This window comes from Culex quinquefasciatus, chromosome 3 (genome assembly GCF_015732765.1).
Source record: "Culex quinquefasciatus strain JHB chromosome 3, VPISU_Cqui_1.0_pri_paternal, whole genome shotgun sequence".
NCBI classification, from domain to species: Eukaryota; Metazoa; Arthropoda; class Insecta; order Diptera; family Culicidae; genus Culex; species Culex quinquefasciatus.
Genome location: NC_051863.1, coordinates 182366302 through 182388154, shown reverse-complemented (window position 1 = coordinate 182388154; position 21853 = coordinate 182366302). Strand labels below are relative to the sequence as shown.

Below are 21853 nucleotides of genomic sequence, written 5' to 3'. Positions count from 1 at the left end.
GCAAACTATTTGGAATACATTTATTTACATTATTTTTTGCATTTGGAATCAAATGTGGTTTTTAAGACTTTTTACAAATTAGAAATTTGAAAAAAAATATGTTTGTATAAATTCACTGGTGCTTAACCATTTGGTCTTGCGGACAAGATCTGATTCTTTTGAAGCAGACACTTCCGGAAGTAATGTTCAATGTTTAAAAAACAAGTGTAATGTGCTACGGAATTTACTTTGCTAATAGAACCACTGAAAAAAAAACTCTGGTGGTAAAACTTATTAATATGCAAGTCTTACAAATATGATTCATGGATGACATAAGGTCGAATAGACGACACGAATGCCATTGCAATGGTAAAGTGTCTTTAATAAAACTAATAATAATAATAAGGTTGAATGGACAAAAGGTCGAATGGACAAAACGTCGAAAAGACAAAAGGTCGAATGTGAAAATGTTAAACAAATAATTATATATCTAAACTTCTAAAAAATTCTTGCGAAAATATTTTCTCACAAACAAATCTGATTTTTTTCAGTGAGTTTATCCTTGGTTCATCCATCCTTTCAGTAATGACCTTTTCTTAAATAAAAAAAATAACTTCCAAACTTTGAGAAGATTTCCATTCTTTCAAACATGAGCAGTTCTTGCAAAAAAAAAGTAGGACCTCTAAAAATTTTTTTAAGTTTTATTTTTTAAAAACATCCTATTATTGATCATCAACATATTTTTGCGAATATTTCTTTTCTTTCAAACATGAACAATTCTTTGAAAAAAAATTCGCCTTCTAGAATATTTTGGAAGTTTATTTTTATTTAAAAATACAACCTATTCTTAATTGTCAAAATATTTTTGTGAGTTTATCCATTCTTTCAAACATGAGCATATCTTTCAAAAAAAAGTTTGTCGAAAAGTTCCTTTAAACAAAAAATCGACTTCTAAAATATTTTGGAAGTTTATTTGTATTTTTAATAACAATCTTTTCTTGACTATCAAAATATTTTTGTTATTTTTTTTTTTTTCATTCTTTTGAATATGAGTTCGACTTCTAATTTTTTTAAATGATTTTATTTTATTTAAAAGTCTTTTCTCGACCGTCGTTATGATTTTGTATTTTTTTTTTTTCATTCTTTAAAATATTAGCTGTTCTTTTTTTAAAATACTTCTTCTAAAATATTTTTTTTGGGTTTGTAAAACTGGGTAAAAAAAATATTTAAGAGATTTTTACATCTAGATTTTAAAATTTTTTAATAACTTCGAAAAATGAAAAAAGTCTTGCTTCTTAAAAAATTTTGCACGTTTTCTATCCTTTTTCAATCTATTTATGCATGGCCACAATAGATCCTAAAAAAATCTGACTTTAAAAACATAGCTGTTTATATAAAATCGATCGTATTTATTTATATTTTTAAAGATAAACCACCTCTGACCCCTCCCCCTTCACCCCCCGCCCTCTCCTTCCTTTCAAAAAGTATCCAACAATCGGAAAGCAAATTTTTATTTAAAAAAATTCTATTTTTTAGAATATAGAAGTGAAATAAAAAAACGTTCAGATCACCTTTCAATAGCTGCATTTCAATATTTGTGTATTTAGGCTCAAATCAAAAGTTTAATTTTGTTTAGGGTGTCCAATTTTCCCGGGTTTTGAATTTCCCGGGAAACGGGAAAAATATTTTTGGAATCCCGGGAATTCCCGGGATCCCGGGAAATTTTTGATCCAGTAATAAAATCTATGTTTCATTATAATTGTTATGTTTTCAAGCTTAAAATCATTGAATTAGCTTAATAATATCAAATGGCGATAATCCTCACTTCAATCTAAACAAAGACGTTAGTTTTAAAATAGCATAAAAGATTTTTTTGTCTTTGTGGTGTTTAGGATTTTTTATCAACTACTATTTTTAATTCCAGCATGATTTATTATTTTTTTATTTGCGATGCGAAATTACATAATTCTTGAGTTTTTTTTGAAAAGGTCCAATAAGCTTTTGTCTTCCATATGTTTATAGGACCTATTCAAAAAAAAACTTTGGGATTCTTTTTTTTTTTAATTATAAATAATTTGATATGAGATTGTTTTTTTTTTTAATTTAAAGTCGAAAATATACGTAAATATATCCAGTCTTAAAAAAAAAATAATAGAGAATAAAAATTTCAAAGCACTAAGCATTTTGCGGACTTGTTAATTAAAATTAAAATATTTTTCCAAAAAACCAATTTAATGGTGAGATTTGCTGAATACAAATTTTAATTCATTTTATTGTTCTATAATTTTCACAACCAAATCTGAATTTCCAGACCAAAATATGTTTTTTTTTAATTTCGGGAATTCCCGGGACAAATTATAGAAAATCCCGGGATTCGAGAATTCCCGGTTTAGGAAAATTCCCGGGATTTTTGTCCCGGGAATTCCCGGGATGGACGCATTACCCCTGATATAAATGAAGCTCCTTATTTCGTACCTAAAAATTTCATAGTTTATTAAAAATGCCCGGGATTTTTTTAAACATTCATAAAATCTATATTTTTCATATATTTGTTATGTTGTCAAGCTTTAATCATATAATTAGCTCATTTATATTAATTGGTGATAATCTACACTTCTATCTAAACATAGACGATAGCTTTTAAATAGCTTAAGGGGTTACATAATTGTAAATCGACATAAATGTCAGAGGTTTGTATGAGAACACATTTGAACTTTTTCAAATCTATTTTCAAGACATTAAAATATATATTTTCATCTATCAACAACATAAATTTGAAAACTTTTGGTTGTACCATTGCCGAGATATAACAATTTGAAGTTGGAAGTTTAAAAAAATGGTTGCCACGATATCTCATAACTGCTTTGACCAAATCGGCTCATCATTTTGGTTAACAATCGTTAAACTGGTACCGGTGCCTGACGAAGGCCGATATTCAAAAAAGTTTATTTTTAAATAAGATAAAAATATTTTTATGTTTTTCATAAAAAAAAAGCTAGAGAGCTTTTGATTCTTGCATTTTTCAAATATGCAAAATTCATAAATCGGGCATCGTCATGCACACGGGAGGCCTTGTGAGTCTTCTCCCTAATTTCAGCCAATTTGGTCCATCCTATCTAGAGAAAAAAAATGTTCACAAAGTTTGACAGTTTGCTTTGCGCATTGCAAAATTTTGTGCTTAAATCGTCTTAATCAGTTTAATAATGAAATATCTTCATGAAACTTTCAGGAGTGATCATCTTTCAAGTTGATTTTTTCGTGCATTTCCTACATGCATGTAACCTCTCAAAACAAATTAAAAATATATTTTTTGTTTTTTTATTCTGCTTTGGCCAACTGGGAAAACCAGGACTTAAGTCTGAATAGTTAAATATATTTTCCAATTTTTAAAATTATTAATATTTATAAATGTAATAACCAGTCTTTAAAAAATATAGTGAGATAAATAAAAAATATTTAAAACACTAGGAATTTTGTGAAATTTAACAATTTTCACTAATATGCCAAATTATTGCTGATATATGATGAATACAAATTTTAAAGCTTTTAAATTCTTATCGATTATTATGTATTCAACTATTAATGTATTTCCACCAAAAAATGTATTTCCGGTCCAAAAATTGATTTTTTTTTCAATTTCGGGAATTCCCGGGACAAATTATAAAAAATCCCGGGATTTGAGAATTCCCGGTTTTGGAAAAATCCCGGGATTTTTGTCCCGGGAATTCCCGGGATGGACGCACTAATTTTGTTAAATGTTTTTTTAATTCGACTTTTGTTCTTTCGAACTTTTGTCCTTTCGACCTTTTGGTATTCGACCTTTTGTCCATTCGACCTTATGTCTTTCGACCTTTTGTGATACATTCGTCTATTGCAATGAAAAATATTATTACTTGTTACTAATTACACATAGTTTTGCACCTTTTAATCTTTGAAAAAATACTATTTTTTTCTACACCGCTTTACTATGAAAAGTTACTCTGGAAAAAACACGTAATTTATTTATGGCTACCTTGCTAACTCACTCCATAACAATAAAAAGATCATTCATGTTCCGAAAATAGGTTGTACTTCAATTTGATGCAAACGCAGTAAAAAACCGTTGAGCAGGTATTAGACTATAACAAACAAACTCGCACTTTTTCGTATTTGAGTTTTTGACAGCCAAATTCGCAATCAAAGCAAAATGTATACAGGTTGACGTTTCCACAAACAAATATAAGCAAACAGGTAAACTATCAAACTGTCAGAAAGTGCGAGTTTGTTTGCAATAGTCTAGTACCTGCTTTAGAAATTTAAATTTCGTTTTCTTCTGTTCATTTGCTCATGTTTTTTTTTTTTTTTTTTTTTTTTCTTTAAATAATTCGCATTTTTACGAAAAGTTAAACTTTGGAATTTCTGGTGTCATTTCTTGAATCAAAACATTGCTTTCGAAAAAAAATGAATTTACATTAGAAAAGAATCAAATTCGAACATTTGAGCAATTCTCTATCAAAACCGGAAATGTATTTTATTTGTATTTTTTGGTTTGGCTCAAACTTTGTGGGGGCCTTCCCTATGACCAAATATACTATTTTGTGTGATTGGTTCATCCATACAAGTCTCCATACAATTTTGGCTGCTGTCCATACATAAATGGTATGTAAATATTCAAACAGCTGTGACTTTTGAGTGAATTTCCTGATCGATTTGGTGTCTTCGGCAAAGTTGTAGGTATTGTTGAGGACTTTTGAGAAAAAAATAGGTACACGAAAAAAAATATTTGCAGATTTTTTAATCAACTTTTTTTTACTAAAACTCAATTTCCCAAAACACAAAATAAGTTTGCATGAAACTTCGTTTTTTTCCAAAAATCACTGTTTTTATCAAAAATTCATAACTCGGTGGCAGATTTTTTGACCATGTTTCTCTATGGCTCAAAAGTTGCGGATTTTTGTCCCCTTAAACATATCAAAAAATCTCGAAAATCAAAAAATAAAAATTGGAAAATGAGTTTTAGTAAAAAAAATTGATAAAAAAATCTGCAATTTTTTTCCGTGTATCTATTTTTTTTCTCAAAAGTCCTCAACAATACCTACAACTTTGTCAAAGACACCAAATTGATCAGAAAATTCACTCAAAAGTTACAGCTGTTTGAATATTTATATACCATTTTTGTATGGACAGCAGCCAAAATTGTATGGAGACTTGTATGGGTGAACCAATGACGCAAAATAGCTTATTTGGTCATAGGGAAGGCCTGATCTGCTTTTGTATTCAGCTATAATTTTAGAATGTTTTGAAAGATTTCATTAAAAGCCCAAATAATCACTTTTCATTTAAAACGTGACGAGCTAAACATTTTTTTTATTCTTTATTATAGAGTTTTTTAGCCGGAGGCTGGTTCAACTCTTTTCGAGCTAAAATAGGTTTTTCGAAAAATAAAAATAAAATACCGGTCGAATTATTTTGGTCAAGGAACTTCCATCCCAAAATCAAGCCCAATCAAAACATTTTTGGTCTGGATCCTGCTGATTTGACGTGCACAGAAAAAAAATCATGGTAATATTACTTCTGGGAAGGGGTACATCTTTTATGTCAGAAAAAAGGTGTTATTTTACCTCTGGAAATGTGTAATTTTACCACTTTTCTGTTGTAATGTCACTTTTTCAGTCTAAATTGAGGTAAAATTACATCATAAAAGAGGTAATATTCAACCTTCCAAAATTAAAGCTTCCAAATTTACATTTTTTTTCTGTGTGGAATTGCTGCATTAAAAATGCAAAAATCGAAAATAAGAAAGCAAAATCTTTCCCATCATTCGACTATCCAAAGTCCCATTTTTTGGATTAGGGTCCACACAAGTCGTTAGCCGGCAACGAAATTATGGGAAAGTATAGTTTGAATCAGACTTGGGTTATGCTGATCCAGCTTAACTCAGTCCCGGGTTTTAGGTGGTGGCAGACCTCTCGCTGCGTTCAATAGACCCATTTCAGAATGGCAAAGTACTTTTTTGTAGAATTATTGCCTCGTTGAATACAACAACTTTCCACATATATATTAATAATCGACCATGTCACAATCCTAGCTACGAGGAAAAATAAGAGATTATAATTAATACACTCCATCAATGCACTCGAATCCAATTTATTACCGCCGCCGAGAGTACGTGCTGTTTGCCGGGCGATCAAAAGTGATTCCAAACATAATCGGCTTAATTAGCAGCGCGCTCCCCCCCGAGACCGGAAATTAAAAGCACTCGAATCGCACTATCGACGACTTTGTTTTTGTGTCAATGTTTGAGCAGGTTGGTCAAAAAATATTCAATCCCAAAATAAGCACACTCTATAATCCTCAACTGCTGCTGCTGCTCGGGAGCTTTCCAGGTTTAGCTCGGTGGGCGTTTCGGGCGATTAACGACGGGGAAAAGCAATTTTCCTGCGAAAGAGAGGGTACTGCTGGCTTTGATTTTCCAGCTCGATGCTCGTGGCGTATGTATGCTAATGACTTTCGGACAGGATTTTCCGAAACTTGCTGCCGAAGGTAGCGTTGTTGGTGTGGAGTGCGCAAGGGGGGGATGGGGGAAACCCCTTTAAGTTGGGTGAAAGTTCTTTGGCCTCGCCTGGGTGGAAAATTCAGATGGGACGAATTGTGGAAAAAAATGATTTTATTTAGAAGTCATTCGTAGTGTTCAGTGACTTTGTAGTAAAAATTTGATGAAAAATTTAACAAAAATAAAACGTTCTCAAAAGTTAGTCAAGATTCCTTCACACACTCACCCCCAGAAGGTGCTTGACTGGATATGATTTCCAATTCAAATCAAAGGGAAATTCACTCCGCAAACATTCATGGCAAACACACACACACACTCAAACCATTTCACTTAGTTTGTGTGTGAGTCTGTGTGTAGTATGCAAAATAAAATCAGTAGGATATTTCAGCACTGCCAAGTTCGCAGCAAACGAGAACAGCTTTTCCGAGGGAAGAAGACAAGTGAATGTCTTGGTTCATACTTTGGTTGTTGATAAGGATTCGAGTCGATGTGTTTGTGTGTGTGACACAAACACACACACGACCCAAGTTCATATCTTTGAATGAGCCAGTAATTTGATTTAATCGGTTCGCAGCAGCAGTGGGGCCAAACGTGGAAACTGTGCGTGTGTGTGTGTTTGGTTGTTCCGGATTTAATCAAATCAGCAGCCATAGAGAGAAAACTCCAAAAGTGTAATTGGAAATGATGAACGATAATTGATCCTTCCTGAATGAATGGGGGAGTTAGAGAGGTGTTTTCCATGAAGAGGAACGCTCTTTGGAAGGGCCGAATGATTAATTTTAATTCAATTTGTTGGTGGGATATGTATAATTTTCTATTTAGATTACGATTCAGGAAATACGACAAATTTAATTTGTTAGAAAGTTGAAATAAATATGTTGTGATTGCCATGTTATTGAATTATGGATCGAGTGATTTTGGTTTATTTCAGATTGTGGAATGATAGAACGTACTACATTATTTATTTATTTATTTATTTATTTATTTAATCTGGTAGCGTATGGTTTGCACCTTTTCAATTGCTATCTCCGGTATCATCTGTGTTTGCTAACTAAAATTTGGTTTGTTTAAGTCATGATTTATCTACTTAATATTCATATAAATACAATCAAAACGTGATTTCAAAGCATCAAGTTGTTTCTCACTGTTTAAATTGAAGATACATTACAGTTTATGGGCTTGAATTAGAACCTAAAATTTCAAAGATAACGTGATTTTCTAATTACAGAAATCAAAAACAAAAATGATCAGAAATTTTTCCAAATGATTATTTTTTTAACATTGAAAATTAGACCAATGATTTCCGAGATATCGTCAGTTGAAAATTGCCCGTTTTCAAAGTTTTAAAGAGAAAATTGTTGGAAATTTTCACAGCTCTTCAGGGTTGCTCATTTTTGAAGATGTATTATAAAAATGCAAAAAAAATGAAAATAAATCGACATTTAAAACCCAAAATAAGCTAAAACTTGAAAACAACAAATCCACATTTAAGCATTCGTGATTTTCCGATTTTTCCGAAAACAATATTTTCATTTTTTTTTTCAATCAAGACTAACACTTCAAATGGACGTTATATAGAATGTTTGGCCCTTTTGAAATGTTAGTCTTGATTTAAAAAAATTAAAATATTGTTTAAATCGGAAAATTTCACGAATGTTTCATAATTTAACATTGAAAATAGGACCATTAGTTGCTGAGATATCGACATTACAAAATGGTAGGTTGTTTGAGTGAGACTTTAATAACATAAATTTTCTTGTTTTTAAACCTTTGTATGGCAATATCTCAGCAACTTAGGGTCGTATCAACAAAGTTCAAAAAGCAAAACATAGACATTTTCTAAGCTTTTATTTATTTTATTTTTTTTTTTTTTCAAAAAAGGGCAAACATGTGCACTTATTTAAAAAAATGACAAACTACGACTGGTTTAAAAAAAAAACCCTAAAAATGGCTAACTTAAAAACGGTGCACTTTATCAAAATTTCACTACAGTACTTTTTGATTGCAAATTCGATTTTACATAAAAAAAATGAAGTTGATAAATTTTTGCGACCAATATTTCGATTTTTTGAAGAAATCAGTATTGATACAAAAATTCATAACTGGGTCAAAGATTTTTTGCACACTCTGCAAATTTCTGAAAATTTGGCATTTGATGTCCCCCAAAACATATTAAAAAATAAAAAAATAAAAATAGTGTTTTTTTTTGTAAATTATTTTTTAGTGACAAAAAGAGAAATAAAAAAAATCATCATTTTTTTACCGTATATCATTTTTTTCAGTGTAGTCCTTATTTATACCTACAACTTTGCCGAAACACCAAATCGATCAAAAAATTCCGTTAAAAGATACAGATTTTTAAATTTTCATTTATCAGCTACCAAATTTGTATGAAAAGTTAAATGGACAAACTTATGAATTTAAAAAATACAAAAAAAAACGAATGACAGGTATCACAGAGAATTGCTCAATCCCAAAAACACTGTTTGAATGTGATTTTAAGGAAAATGTATTTGGTTAATTTATGAACGGTGAATTCAAAATTATATTGAAAAGTATTGCTTTTTAATACAAGTGCTGAAAAGTTCAACTTTACAGCACTCATCTGAGTGCTGAAAGGTTGAATTTTTCAGTCCTTTAGGCAAAAAGTATTACTTTTCGATTCTATTTTATTTATTTATTTATTTATTATTATTTTTTTTATTTTATTTTTTTAAGAAAAGCAGGCCGTTTCCTTATCCAAAAATGACAGAAAAAAAATAGTTGTGTTACAATAGAGCTGAAAAAAAATTTTTTTTTAATTCCGTCGTGAAACTATATACTTTTCCTGTCATTCTTGAACGACGAAATGGCCTACTTTTCTATACCAAAAATAACAGAATCGAATAGCAACACTTTTCAAAATAAATGCTTAAAAGTTCCACTTTTCAGTACTGACATGGGTGCTGAAAAGTTGAACTTTTCACAACTTGTTTCGAAAAGTAATACTTTTCAACTTTTTTTTTTATTTGAACGATTTATTGACAAAACACACGAACATTTGACTTTTAATTTCACTTAAAGGGTGTTTTTCGGGATTGCAAAAAATGTTGTATGGAACTCTTTGCAAAACTTGATTTTACCATCACTCGTCGTAGTTATCCAACTCGGTGAACCTCGTTGGATAAATGTACGACTCGTGCTTAAAAAATCTTCTTTTTGCAACTTGTTGCATAAACTACTGTTTCAGTAGTGAGCAGTTACGGGCAATATTAAACACATCAAATAAATGTTTTTTTTTTCTTAAATTCTATTTTGAGCGGATTATATCTTGAAAATGGTAAACCTTTTTAGCGTAAGTGTGTTTGGTCAACTTAAAATCCAAAACAGTTTCGAAAAATAATAATCTTTCAGACTAGTCTTGATGATTAATTTATCAACACTGAAATGAGTTCTGCAATGAATTTTCCAGCTGTTATTTTTGGTGATGAGAGGTAGCCTATTTTGTAGCTGCAGTATGACAGGAAATGATGCAGGAACTTCTTTTCGTTGCAAATTCGATGATGCATTATAAAATAATTTAAGAAGTTACTTTCCTTGAAATACGATTTCCGGAAAATAATTTTACTAAAAACAGCATGCCGGAAAATGGTAATCCTGTTAATGAGTTTCCAGGGAATTTCGAGCAAACCATTAATTATTTTATATATTATTCTCGATGGATTTGGAAAAATTAACTTGAAAAGTTAAAACCCCGCAAAAAACGGTTGGTTAAAATTTCTTTAAACTATTTATAATTGATTACCAAAAGTTTATTGAAAAAAATCATGAACTTTAAAAAATATTGGCACTGGTCTCATTGAAAACAAATCATGATGAAATTTAAGAAGCTCAAAATATTATTCAAAAAATCTAATGTAATGTTTACAGAAAGATTAATGTGAAAAAATTAAAAAAAGTTAAAAGCAAATCTATTTGATTTTAAAGTTGTTAATTTGGCAAATCTTCAAAATTTTATCAAGTTACTCCATCTCACCCTAAATACAATATCACCTTTTTTGGTCGCCCATTTCATCAACAAAAAAAAACAAATAATTTCCCCATACAACAAATCGCATACATAGTTTCAGAAAGCAAATTAATCTTTCATTATGCATAATCCGCCTCGCTCTGCCTGCCCACCACAGCCCACCTTTCCACCTCCACTACTGGTTCTCGCTCGTTGTTTTCGCTGTGCTCTTAAAATTAAAACAAAAAAACTATATAAAAACTAGCAATATGATGGAATCCCTTCTACTGCAATCCAATCTCGCCTGCTCACTCAGTTCTCGCAATATCTCACGTTAATTTCCCCCTTTAAAAAAATATATAGATATTCTCTCTCATTCCGTCTCGCATCCGTGTGTACCATTTTTCGGTTACTATACTGATTTTAATTTCCATATCTTTTTTCAATATATATTTTTTGATTGATGTATTTTTTTCCATGTCTGCTTTTTTCTCTCATTTCAAACGTAAAACAAACCACACCTCTTCCGCTGAACTCCTCGTCCACCAATAAAACAAACCAAAAAAAAATCTAAAAACAATCGCAAACTGTGTGCGCGCGCGCCCAAACGTATGCAATCCCGCATCACGTCGCAACCTGGGACCCCAACAACATGGCGTGCATCGACCACCAATCACGTGCGTATCTGTGTTGTGTCGTATCTGTGTGTGTGTTAACTTGTGTGTTTGTGTATCTGATGCACTGTCCAATAAACCGAAAACACACAAACACACACTCACCATCAAACTACGTCGATGCGGTTGTCAACAAACAACACACAACTGTCACTCGAACAACAACAACACAAACCACAACAATGACACGACAATCATCAACAACAACAACACGCCACAGGGCCACTCTGGGCCAGGGGATACGAACCGGCGGCGGCACCGTGGTCCCAATCGCCAGCGGAATCGGCATGATACCGATGCCCGGAGATCGACGCAATACCGGCAGCTTGCGGGTGAGTACGGACTAATGTTTCCTTTCTTGTTTTGTTTTGTTTTCTCCTAGCCTACTGTTTGGCACTTGGTTATGGTTTTGGCGTCGAACAGGTTGAAATTCATACTGAACTGCAGTATGGTTAGCTGCGTTCGCAATGGAGTGAAACCGCCATGAAAAAATGACATTATTATATCGATAAAGATTACAAGCTTCAAAACAGAACAGATTTTTACGGCAAAACGACTCCATGTATTGTTTTCTCTTAATCCTCTTTTTGATTTTTTATATCTTGTCATAAAGTTTGATGATCTTGTAACCCTTTCGTGAAAAATATGTAAATTATCATTTTTTGGATAATGAATATCACCTCTTTTTGAGTAATTTTACCACAATTGTGGTAAAAATGTGAAATTCAACCATTTTTTACACAAGATATGTCACCATTCACAGATAAAATAAAAATATCATTTTCAACTATTTAGTGTAGGTTACAGGATTATTCTTGTTGTTCTTTATGAAATTAAATAAGTGAGTAATTCTTTACGTACTCATATTTTTAATTTTCTTTAATAGATTACATTTCGTATATGCAATCCCTTTATCGAAAGAAAAAAAAGCATCTTTTTGTCCCATCAAATTCATCAAAAGTTGTAAAAAACCAAAAAGATTGCATTTTTTCAACTTTTTGAACATTTTTTTCTCGGGTGCTGTTCCTATTTAAAATGTTTTAAAATTGCTGAAAAATGCTAAATAAAAAAATAGTCAATAATTTCTACTTACGTGTGCCTATAACTTAAACGTGGAATAAATAATTCAGTTTTAATGAAATAACACTTTTGAATTCCGCTTAAAAAATAATTAAAATCGTATCGTATCTTCAATATTTCTCAAAAAAAAATTAAAGATAAACTCCGGTTTCAGATATTGCACCACAATGATGGTTTTGAACATTCCCAAAAATGTAAAAGTAATATATTTCAAAGGTTTTAATATGCCTCTTCGATTTTTGTTTTTTTTTTTTTTCATAAAAAATCAGGGTCAACCGGTAGGAGAACGATTTAAAGTAGAGTTATCAAAGCGCGATAAATTACATGGCAACAGTTGTCGAAAAACTGACTAAAAGTGACTTCTTAAAATTCACATAGTGATAAAAAAATTCTCAGCCTCATAATGTAAAATTACCTCAATTTAGACTAAAAAAGAGGAATTACACTTAATTAGATGCAACATCAAACATTTTTAGAGGGAAAATTAACAAAAACTGATATAAAAGATGTAGCCATTCCAATATGTAATATTACCGTAGTCTGGGGCGAATCGGGACAACAGTCTGAATAGGGACAACAGTGTTTAGAGCACTTAAAGCTTTTAAATTTGGATATGGATGTACACATTGGGTGGGTCTCGTGGCGCAGGGGTAGCGGCTTCGGCTGCCGATCCCGATGATGCTATGAGACGCGGGTTCGATTCCCGCCTTATCCACTGAGCTTCTATCGGATGGTGAAGTAAAACGTCGGTCCCGGTTTCTCCTGTCTCGTCAGAGGCGCTGGAGCAGAAATCCCACGTTAGAGGAAGGCCATGCCCCGGGGGGCGTAGTGCCAATAGTTTCGTACACATTTTGTTGGTCTGAGCCTGTTCTAACTAAATTATAATTGAGATTTTTTTTTGCGTTTTTGTCAACCATGATCAAATGAGATGAAAATCGAATTTTTGCAAAAAGAATTAATTCAATTGGTTGAATACCTAGTACTAAAGAAATTACAATTTGAAGTAAAAGAATTATGGAGCACTAGTACATCTACAGGTTAGAGGGTTAAATGTGAAAATAATTTAAATCATGTTGCATAATAATACAAAACAAATCATTGAAAAATTACTTTCTATTGTTTGTTCTCAAAAAATGCAAAAATATATTTGAGCAATTCTTTACAAAACCGGCCGATTTCGACCATTTTTATTTTTTGTATTTTTTGATTTGGCTCAAACTTTGTGGGGGCCTTCCCTATGACCAAAGGAGCCATTTTGCATCATTAGTTTGTCCATATAAATTTCCATACAAATTTGGCAGCTGTTCATACAAATGGTACGTATATATTCGAAAATCTGTAACTTTTGAAGGAATTTTGATCAATTTGGTGTCTTCGGCAAAGTTGTAGGTAATGTTAAGGACTATTTAGAAAAAATAGGTACACGGAAAAAAATTTCCCGATTTTTATTAACTTTTTTCACAAAAACTCAAATTCCCAAAATACGTATTTTTGATTTTCGAGATTTTTGATATGTTTTAGGACAAATCCGCAACTTTTGAGCTATAGAAACATGGTCAAAAATCTGCCGCCGAGTTATGATTTTTGAAAACTGGGGATTTTGAAAAATCGAAATTTCATACATAAAATTTTGACCTCATTTTTATGCAAAATTGAATTTGCAATCGAAAATTACTTACAGATTTTTCGATAAAGGGCTCCGTTTTCAAGATATAGCCACCGAAAGTTTGATTTCAGTGAAATATTTGCAGTTTTTCAATTTTTAAAAATAGTGACCATGAGTAACCATTTCTAAAAATATTTTTTTTGAAAAGTTCAGAAAATTTGCTATAAAATTGGCTAAAAGACATTGAAGATTGGACCTCTGGTTGTTGAGATACAGCGGCTTAAAGAAAAAGAAACACGAAACTGAAGTTTTCTGTTCACCAAACAGCCCACCATTTTCTAATGACGATATCTCAGCAATTAATGGTCCGATTTTCAATGTTAATACATGAAACATTCGAGAAATTTTCCGATCTTTTCGAAAAATATTTTGAAAAATTAAATCAAGACTAACATTTTAAAAGGGCCAAACATTGAATATTATGTCCATTAAAAATGCTAGTATTGATTTAATTTTTTTCAAAATATTTTTTTCGAAAAGATCGGAAAATTTCACGAATGTTTCATGTATTAACATTGAAAATCGGACCATTAATTGCTGAGATATCGTCATTAGAAAATGGTGGGCTGTTTGGGTGAGACTTAGAAAACTTCAATTTTCGTGTTTCTTTTTCTTTAAGCCGCTGTATCTCAGCAACCAGAGGTCCAATCTTCAATGTCTCTTAGACAATTTTATAGCAAATTTTCTGAACTTTTCAAAAAAAAAATTTTTTAGAAATGGTCAGTCATGGTCACTAATTTTTAAAAATTGAAAAACTGCAAATATTTCGCTGAAATCAAACTTTCGGTGGCTATATCTTGAAAACGGGGCCCTTTATCGAAAAATCTGTAAAGTAATTTTCGATTGCAAATTCAATTTTGCATAAAAAATGAGGTCAAAAATTTTATGTATGAAATTTCGATTTTTCCAAAATCACCAGTTTTTCAAAAATCATAACTCGGCGGCAGATTTTTGACCATGTTTCTCTATAGCTCAAAAGTTGCGGATTTTGTCCCCTAAAACATATCAAAAAATCTCGAAAATCAAAAAATACGTATTTTGGGAATTTGAGTTTTTGTGAAAAAAAAGTTAATAAAAAAATCTGGAAATTTTTTTTTCCGTGTACCTATTTTTTTCTAAATAGTCCTTAACAATACCTACAACTTTGCCGAAGACACCAAATTGATCAAAAAATTCCTTCAAAAGTTACAGATTTTCGAATATATACGTACCATTTTTGTATGAACAGCTGCCAAATTTGTATGGAAATTTATATGGACAAACTAATGATGCAAAATGGCTTCTTTGGTCATAGGGAAGGCCCCCACAAAGTTTGAGCCAAATCAAAAAATACAAATAAAATCCATTTCCGGTTTTGGTAGAGAATTGCTCATTTAAAGCATGCTTCAAATATTTGAAAACATTGGGATGTTTGGAGTAAAACCAACACTACAAAGTTTTACCATTTGTTCAAGAGCTGAAACGAGTATTGGTCATGAAAAATATAATTTCTGAATGTTTTTTTCTCATTTGAATAAACTGGTCACAGAGGCAAGTTTGAAATTTCTCATCAAAAAATACCAAAATACATTTTCTTGTAGTTGAATGATTTTTTAGATGCAGTCAAGCTGTTAATTGATATTCACACTTATTTAAACCATTATTGTTGATTTCATATACAATTCTGTTGCATAATATTAATTAAAACTAAGATCATAACAATTTTCAATAAATTTAAAATTTCCCGGGAATTCCCGGGAAATTGGCTAAAAATTTCCCGTTTCCTGGGAAATTTGCAACCCCGAAAAATTGGACGCTCTAAATTTTTTCGATAAATGTGGAGGAGATAAAGCCAAAAAAATCAACTCGATGCATTAAACATAATTTTTTGTAATAATATTTTTTATTTTAAAAATGTTTTATTGTAATTCTTTTTAAAAATAATGTTCCAAATTATTTACAAATTTCTATCGCTATGCTAATAATATCGGAAATTCAGTATAAATGTGTTTTCAACATATTTTATTTATTACTTTTCTATTTTTTCAACCAGGATGATGATCAATCAAGACTACTACTAAGCGTTTTCTTTTTTGAAAATTAAAAATTTGTCATAATTGGCAAATTTTGCACAGGTTTCCACTAGATTGCCGCTTTGAGTTTAGTTTTTCTTTTCACAAATTTTTTTTTTTTTGAATATTTGGAACATGTGAATGTAGTGAAATTGTGTATACACATTCATTGCATTAGAAATAAAAATTTAAATGTAGCTTATCCCAATTTCCACATAATACTGTTTTTTTTTCAACTTTCGGGCACTGAAAGCACTGCTGAAAAGTAATACATTTCAGAATTGTTTTTTTTTTTGGTTTGGAAAAGTAGGCCGTTTAGTTTCTCCAGAAGGACAAAAGAAGACGACAGTATCACATTGAAATTGCAAAAAAAAAAAGTAATTGCTTTTGCAAAAAAAAACATGTCATTCAGCTGATAACTCTTATGCATACACAAAAAAAAGTTGAATTTGGGAATGTTGAAAATTCGACAGGTTGAATATTACCACTTTTATGAGCAATATTATATAAAAAACTAACTTAATCCACCTATGTGGTTGATGCCTTCCTCACTTTTTACCAAAAATGGGTATATGAGTGGTTTCATATTTTTTTTAGATCCAGAAAAAAAGAACACAATGTATAACTTATGTGGTAATATCTCGATACAGGGTTGTCAGTCAATGCTTTGGACTCATTGGAAAGTCCTTTCAATTACCTAACCAACGATGGGTCGGATGATGGATTCGGACATAGTTTACATACATTTAAGTGAGATCCGGCTTCAAAAAAGTACATAAATATCACTTAAGTGGTCATAACTCGAGACAGGGTTGCCAGATCTTCAATGTTTTGGACTCATTGTAAAGGCCATTCAATTACCTAACCAACGATGGGTCGAATAATGGCTCCGGTCATAGTTTACATACATTTAAGTGAGATCCGGCTTCAAAAATGTACATGAATACCACTTAAGTGGTCATAACTCCAGACTGGGTTGCCAAATCTTCAATGTTTTGGACTCATTGGAAAGTCCATTCAATTACCTAACCAACGATGGGTCGGATGATGGATTCGGACATAGTTTACATACATTTAAGTGAGATCCGGCTTCAAAAAAGTACATAAATATCACTTAAGTGGTCATAACTCGAGACAGGGTTGCCAGATCTTCAATGTTTTGGACTCATTGGAAAGGCCTTTCAATTACCTAACCAACGATGGGTCGGATGATGGATCCGGACATAGTTTACATACATTTAAGTGAGATCCGGCTTCAAAAAAGTACATAAATATCACTTAAGTGGTCATAACTCGAGACAGGGTTGCCAGATCTTCAATGTCTTGGACTCATTGGAAAGGCCTTTCAATTACCTAACTAACGATGGGTCGGATGATGGATCCGGACATAGTTTACATACATTTAAGTGAGATCCGGCTTCAAAAATGTACATGAATATCACTTAAGTGGTCATAACTCGAGACAGGGTTGCCAGATCTTCAATGTTTTGGACTCATTGTAAAGGCCATTCAATTACCTAACCAACGATGGGTCGAATAATGGCTCCGGTCATAGTTTACATACATTTAAGTGAGATCCGGCTTCAAAAATGTACATGAATACCACTTAAGTGGTCATAACTCCAGACTGGGTTGCCAAATCTTCAATGTTTTGGACTCATTGGAAAGTCCATTCAATTACCTAACCAACGATGGGTCGGATGATGGATTCGGACATAGTTTACATACATTTAAGTGAGATCCGGCTTCAAAAAAGTACATAAATATCACTTAAGTGGTCATAACTCGAGACAGGGTTGCCAGATCTTCAATGTTTTGGACTCATTGGAAAGGCCTTTCAATTACCTAACCAACGATGGGTCGGATGATGGATCCGGACATAGTTTACATACATTTAAGTGAGATCCGGCTTCCGTGGCCGTGAGGTTACGGGTTTCGCCTTGTAAGCGGAAGGTGATGGGTTCGATTCCTGTCTGGCTCGGCAAAGTCAGATCCCTTCAAAGAGTAATTCTACTCACTGGGAATACTGACCGGTAGGGGATGGGTTTCGACTAGCGGCGTGCTGGGTTTCCAATCCAGAGGTCGTGAGTTCGATTCTCGTACCGGGATGATGAAGTTTAAAGTTAAAAAAAAAGTACATAAATATCACTTAAGTGGTCATAACTCGAGACAGGGTTGCCAGATCTTCAATGTTTTGGACTCATTGTAAAGGCCATTCAATTACCTAACCAACGATGGGTCGAATAATGGCTCCGGTCATAGTTTACATACATTTAAGTGAGATCCGGCTTCAAAAATGTACATGAATACCACTTAAGTGGTCATAACTCGAGACAGGGTTGCCAGATCTTCAATGTCTTGGACTCATTGGAAAGGCCTTTCAATTACCTAATCAACGATGGGTCGGATGATGGATCCGGACATAGTTTACATACATTTAAGTGAGATCCGGCTTCAAAAATGTACATGAATACCACTTAAGTGGTCATAACTCGAGACAGGGTTGCCAGATCTTCAATGTCTTGGACTCATTGGAAAGGCCTTTCAATTACCTAACCAACCATGGGTCGGATGATGGATCCGGACATCGTTTACATGCATATAATTGAGATCCGGGTATTTGTGAAAACACATTTTTATACATAAGTTTTGAACTACTTATCGAAACTTCAAACAATTCAATAGCGATGTATGGGACCCTAAACCAAGTCGAATGCAACTGGTTCGATCAAAATCGGTTCAGCCAGTGCTGAGAAAACTCAGTGAGAATTTTGGTCACATACATACACACACACACATACACACACACATACACACACACATACACACACACATACACACACACAGACATTTGTTCAGTTTTCGATTCTGAGTCGATATGTATACATGAAGGTAGGTCTAGGAGCTTTTAATAGAAAGTTCATTTTTAGAGCAGGATTATAGCCTTACCTCAGTGAGGAAGGCAAAATGTACAAAAATGTGAACCTGATGAATATTCATCAAAAACTGATGAAAATCCATTATTTTCTGAGGTATAATTAATAATTTTTTGACACAAAATCTGTCACAATTTTCTGATGAATATTACCATAATTTTTTTTTTCTGTGTAAATTATTAAATTTCAGCATTAAAAAACGGTATTATGCGATAATCTTAAATAATAATTTTTAAAAACTCCATCGAAATGTTGCTTCATTTGGTACTGCCATGATAAAAATTTAAATATTTAGCAATATATACGGTATCGTGTGAAAATTGTATTACTTTTGTAAAAAATTATAGATAATTCCGCGTCATTGGATATCCATATTAAAAATAATGATAACTTAAGTATTCTTAAAAAATACGATGTTTTGTGAAATTAATAGTATTTTACAATAAAATCTCTATCAAAGCAAACAAATCTTGCTAAATTTCTTGTCTTTTGATGCCCATAGGATTTTTTTTAAAGTGAAAATGGTATTTTGAGAAAATAACTTTCAAAGTCTGAGGAGATTTGATATGAGTAGGTCTTTCTCCAGAAGTTTATTGAAATCAGTTATTCCGTTGGTCATCACTATGTGAATTATCTTATTTCGATAATAATACTTCTATAGCACACTTCTCATCGTTTAACAAAGTTGAATTGTAAGTAGCTTCCAACGCCAACTTTTAATTTTTTTAAGTGAATAGTTATTGTTGTCTTGTTTGCTTTTTTGTAAGGCCGTTGCAAACATTTTTTAAAGTTTACGTCCCTGGCCTCTGGCCAAAGTCAAGGGGGGGGGGGGCAAACAAATTTAAAAAAATAGAAAATATTGAAATTATTGCCATGGTTTGAACAATATTTAAAATGCATAAGATATCAAAAGAGTTGTTTTACATTCTTTAATTAAAAAAAAAAACTTTAGGTTAAACATTTTTTTTTTTTTGCAAAAATAAACATTTTGCTGGATAGCGCTTCGAAATTTTACAAAAACTTCTAAATATTAATATTAACTATTTCAAACATGTTACAAATTTTAATAAACGCAGCAAGCGTCATTTTGAATTGTTTTTGGTTGATTGTATATCAAATTTCATTAAAATTTTGATTTTTTTAAAATATTGAAATAATATGAGAAATATTCATAGCGGCTTAATTAAGATATTGAGTCGAAAAAATAAAACAACAACTTAGCTAATCAATATTTTCAGCAGTAAAACATTTTAAATAAAGGTATTTTTTATTTTAGACATTTTTTCATTATAAAAAATAAAACTATAAAAACCATAAACCATTAGTCCAAACAACTCAAGAGTCGTTTTGCCGTAAAAAAATCTGCAATAAATCTGAAACCATCACAAACAGCAGTATGCTGCACTTCATAACGAAACTTTTACTCCCTTCTATTTGAAACGAAAAGACAAACTCTGAAACATCCCGAAAGTTTGCATGAGCGCAGCAAATTTTACCTGTTATTTATTTATGCCCTAGCTTTTTCCCTGTGCTTGTTACTCTCTCCTCTCTGCATAAATCTAGCTTGTTTCTAGTTTCTGCTTGCCCAGTTAAACTGCACACGTACACACAAACTAAAACATATACACTCACATTCATCCTTTTCATGTATATACCAGATATAGAGTTACCGGCTGCCAAAAATAGTTTTCCGGCTAAATATTTACCGACCCGGCGTGTAACGTGAAAGTTCCTCCCAACCGGAGTTTGGCCCAATTTTTCCAAAAGCCCGCTTCATTACACGCTATCGGAGGCAAACTTTACACACACTGGGTCCGGTGATTCCATGAAATATTCATCCCAAATAATTACATATAACCCTTCCGACAATGGGGAATGCTAATGATACACTGCGAAAAAAAAGCTCGCCCAGTGTCAATTTAGAACGGTGTCAGTGAACGCCCCTGATGGCATAGTTGGCAAGGTCGGCGCCATCAAAATCTCGAAAGCGTGCGTTCGAATCACGAGCAAAGTAGTTTTTTAGCGTTTTGTTATTACTGTGCACTATATGGCAAGGTATTTTTAGCAAATAACCTTTCTTCTAGGGAATGGGACTCCATCCTTGGGACGAAAGCCCAGAAGGCCAGTTTAGTAGCTCTATTTTGGACAGTTTATTTTTGTTATGGTGGTGGTGAAACGTTACATTGCCATCTAAACAATAAACAAAGTTGTATTTAAATTTCGAAAAGCATTTGCATTTGGCGCTTCAAACATTAAAACAAACAAATTTGCATTAATGAATAACCTGTTCCGGTGAATACACCTTAACTTTTTCAGCAGAATCAATACAAATATAATTCACGCTGAATATTTTATCGGGACAAAGCAAACGTTCGTGCCATTTCATAATTGCACGTCATTATCGTTCGTTTTCTGATTAATTTAACTTGCCAATTGGAATCGCGGTTTTGTAGCAACATTAATCGCATACAGTTTGATATTTTTTAATGAAAAATCGGTTCCGAGCGTGTGATTGGCAAACCTCCGCCCCATGTAAATTTACGCAATATTTATGTGTACAACCAGTATCGAAAATAATTGCAAACAATATCGTTAATTGAATTTGCACTAATTGGCAAACGCTTTTCAGGAAGGTACTTTAAAGTTTAAAGCCCAATTTGACTATGCGGATGAGGTTGTCAAACTGATTGACTGACTCGCCTAGAGAGGAGAGAGATTCCATTCTCCTTCAAACTGTCGGGGAATGTGGACAACGCTGTCTGAAAGACATGCCATTTCCATCAAATGTCGTCGGAAAATGAAGGACCGAGAAGACTGGGAGCCAGCCGTTGCCAAATTTCATGAGTAAACATTGGCAGGGTTGAAGTCTCAGAAAGATTATTGCGCTGCAAAAGAAGAGAATTTGGAGCAAGACAGTGAGCAAAAGAGCAACTCTCTTTTTTCCGTT

The 21853-nt window shown here is 32.5% G+C and overlaps 1 protein-coding gene across 9 annotated transcripts in view; it reads left to right on the top strand.

Moving 5' to 3' along the window:
- LOC6040757 (kazrin) overlaps positions 1–21853 on the top strand; it is a 189015-nt gene that overhangs the window by 126730 nt on the left and 40432 nt on the right. For 7 of the 9 annotated variants that reach the window (XM_038259767.1, XM_038259768.1, XM_038259762.1 and 4 more), the window contains exon 13: positions 11394–11505. The exons of the other annotated variants lie outside the window; for them this stretch is intronic. In XM_038259767.1, the coding sequence (XP_038115695.1) occupies positions 11394–11505 (112 nt within the window). The remainder of the gene's footprint in view (positions 1–11393; positions 11506–21853) is intronic. 9 annotated transcript variants of the gene reach the window in all.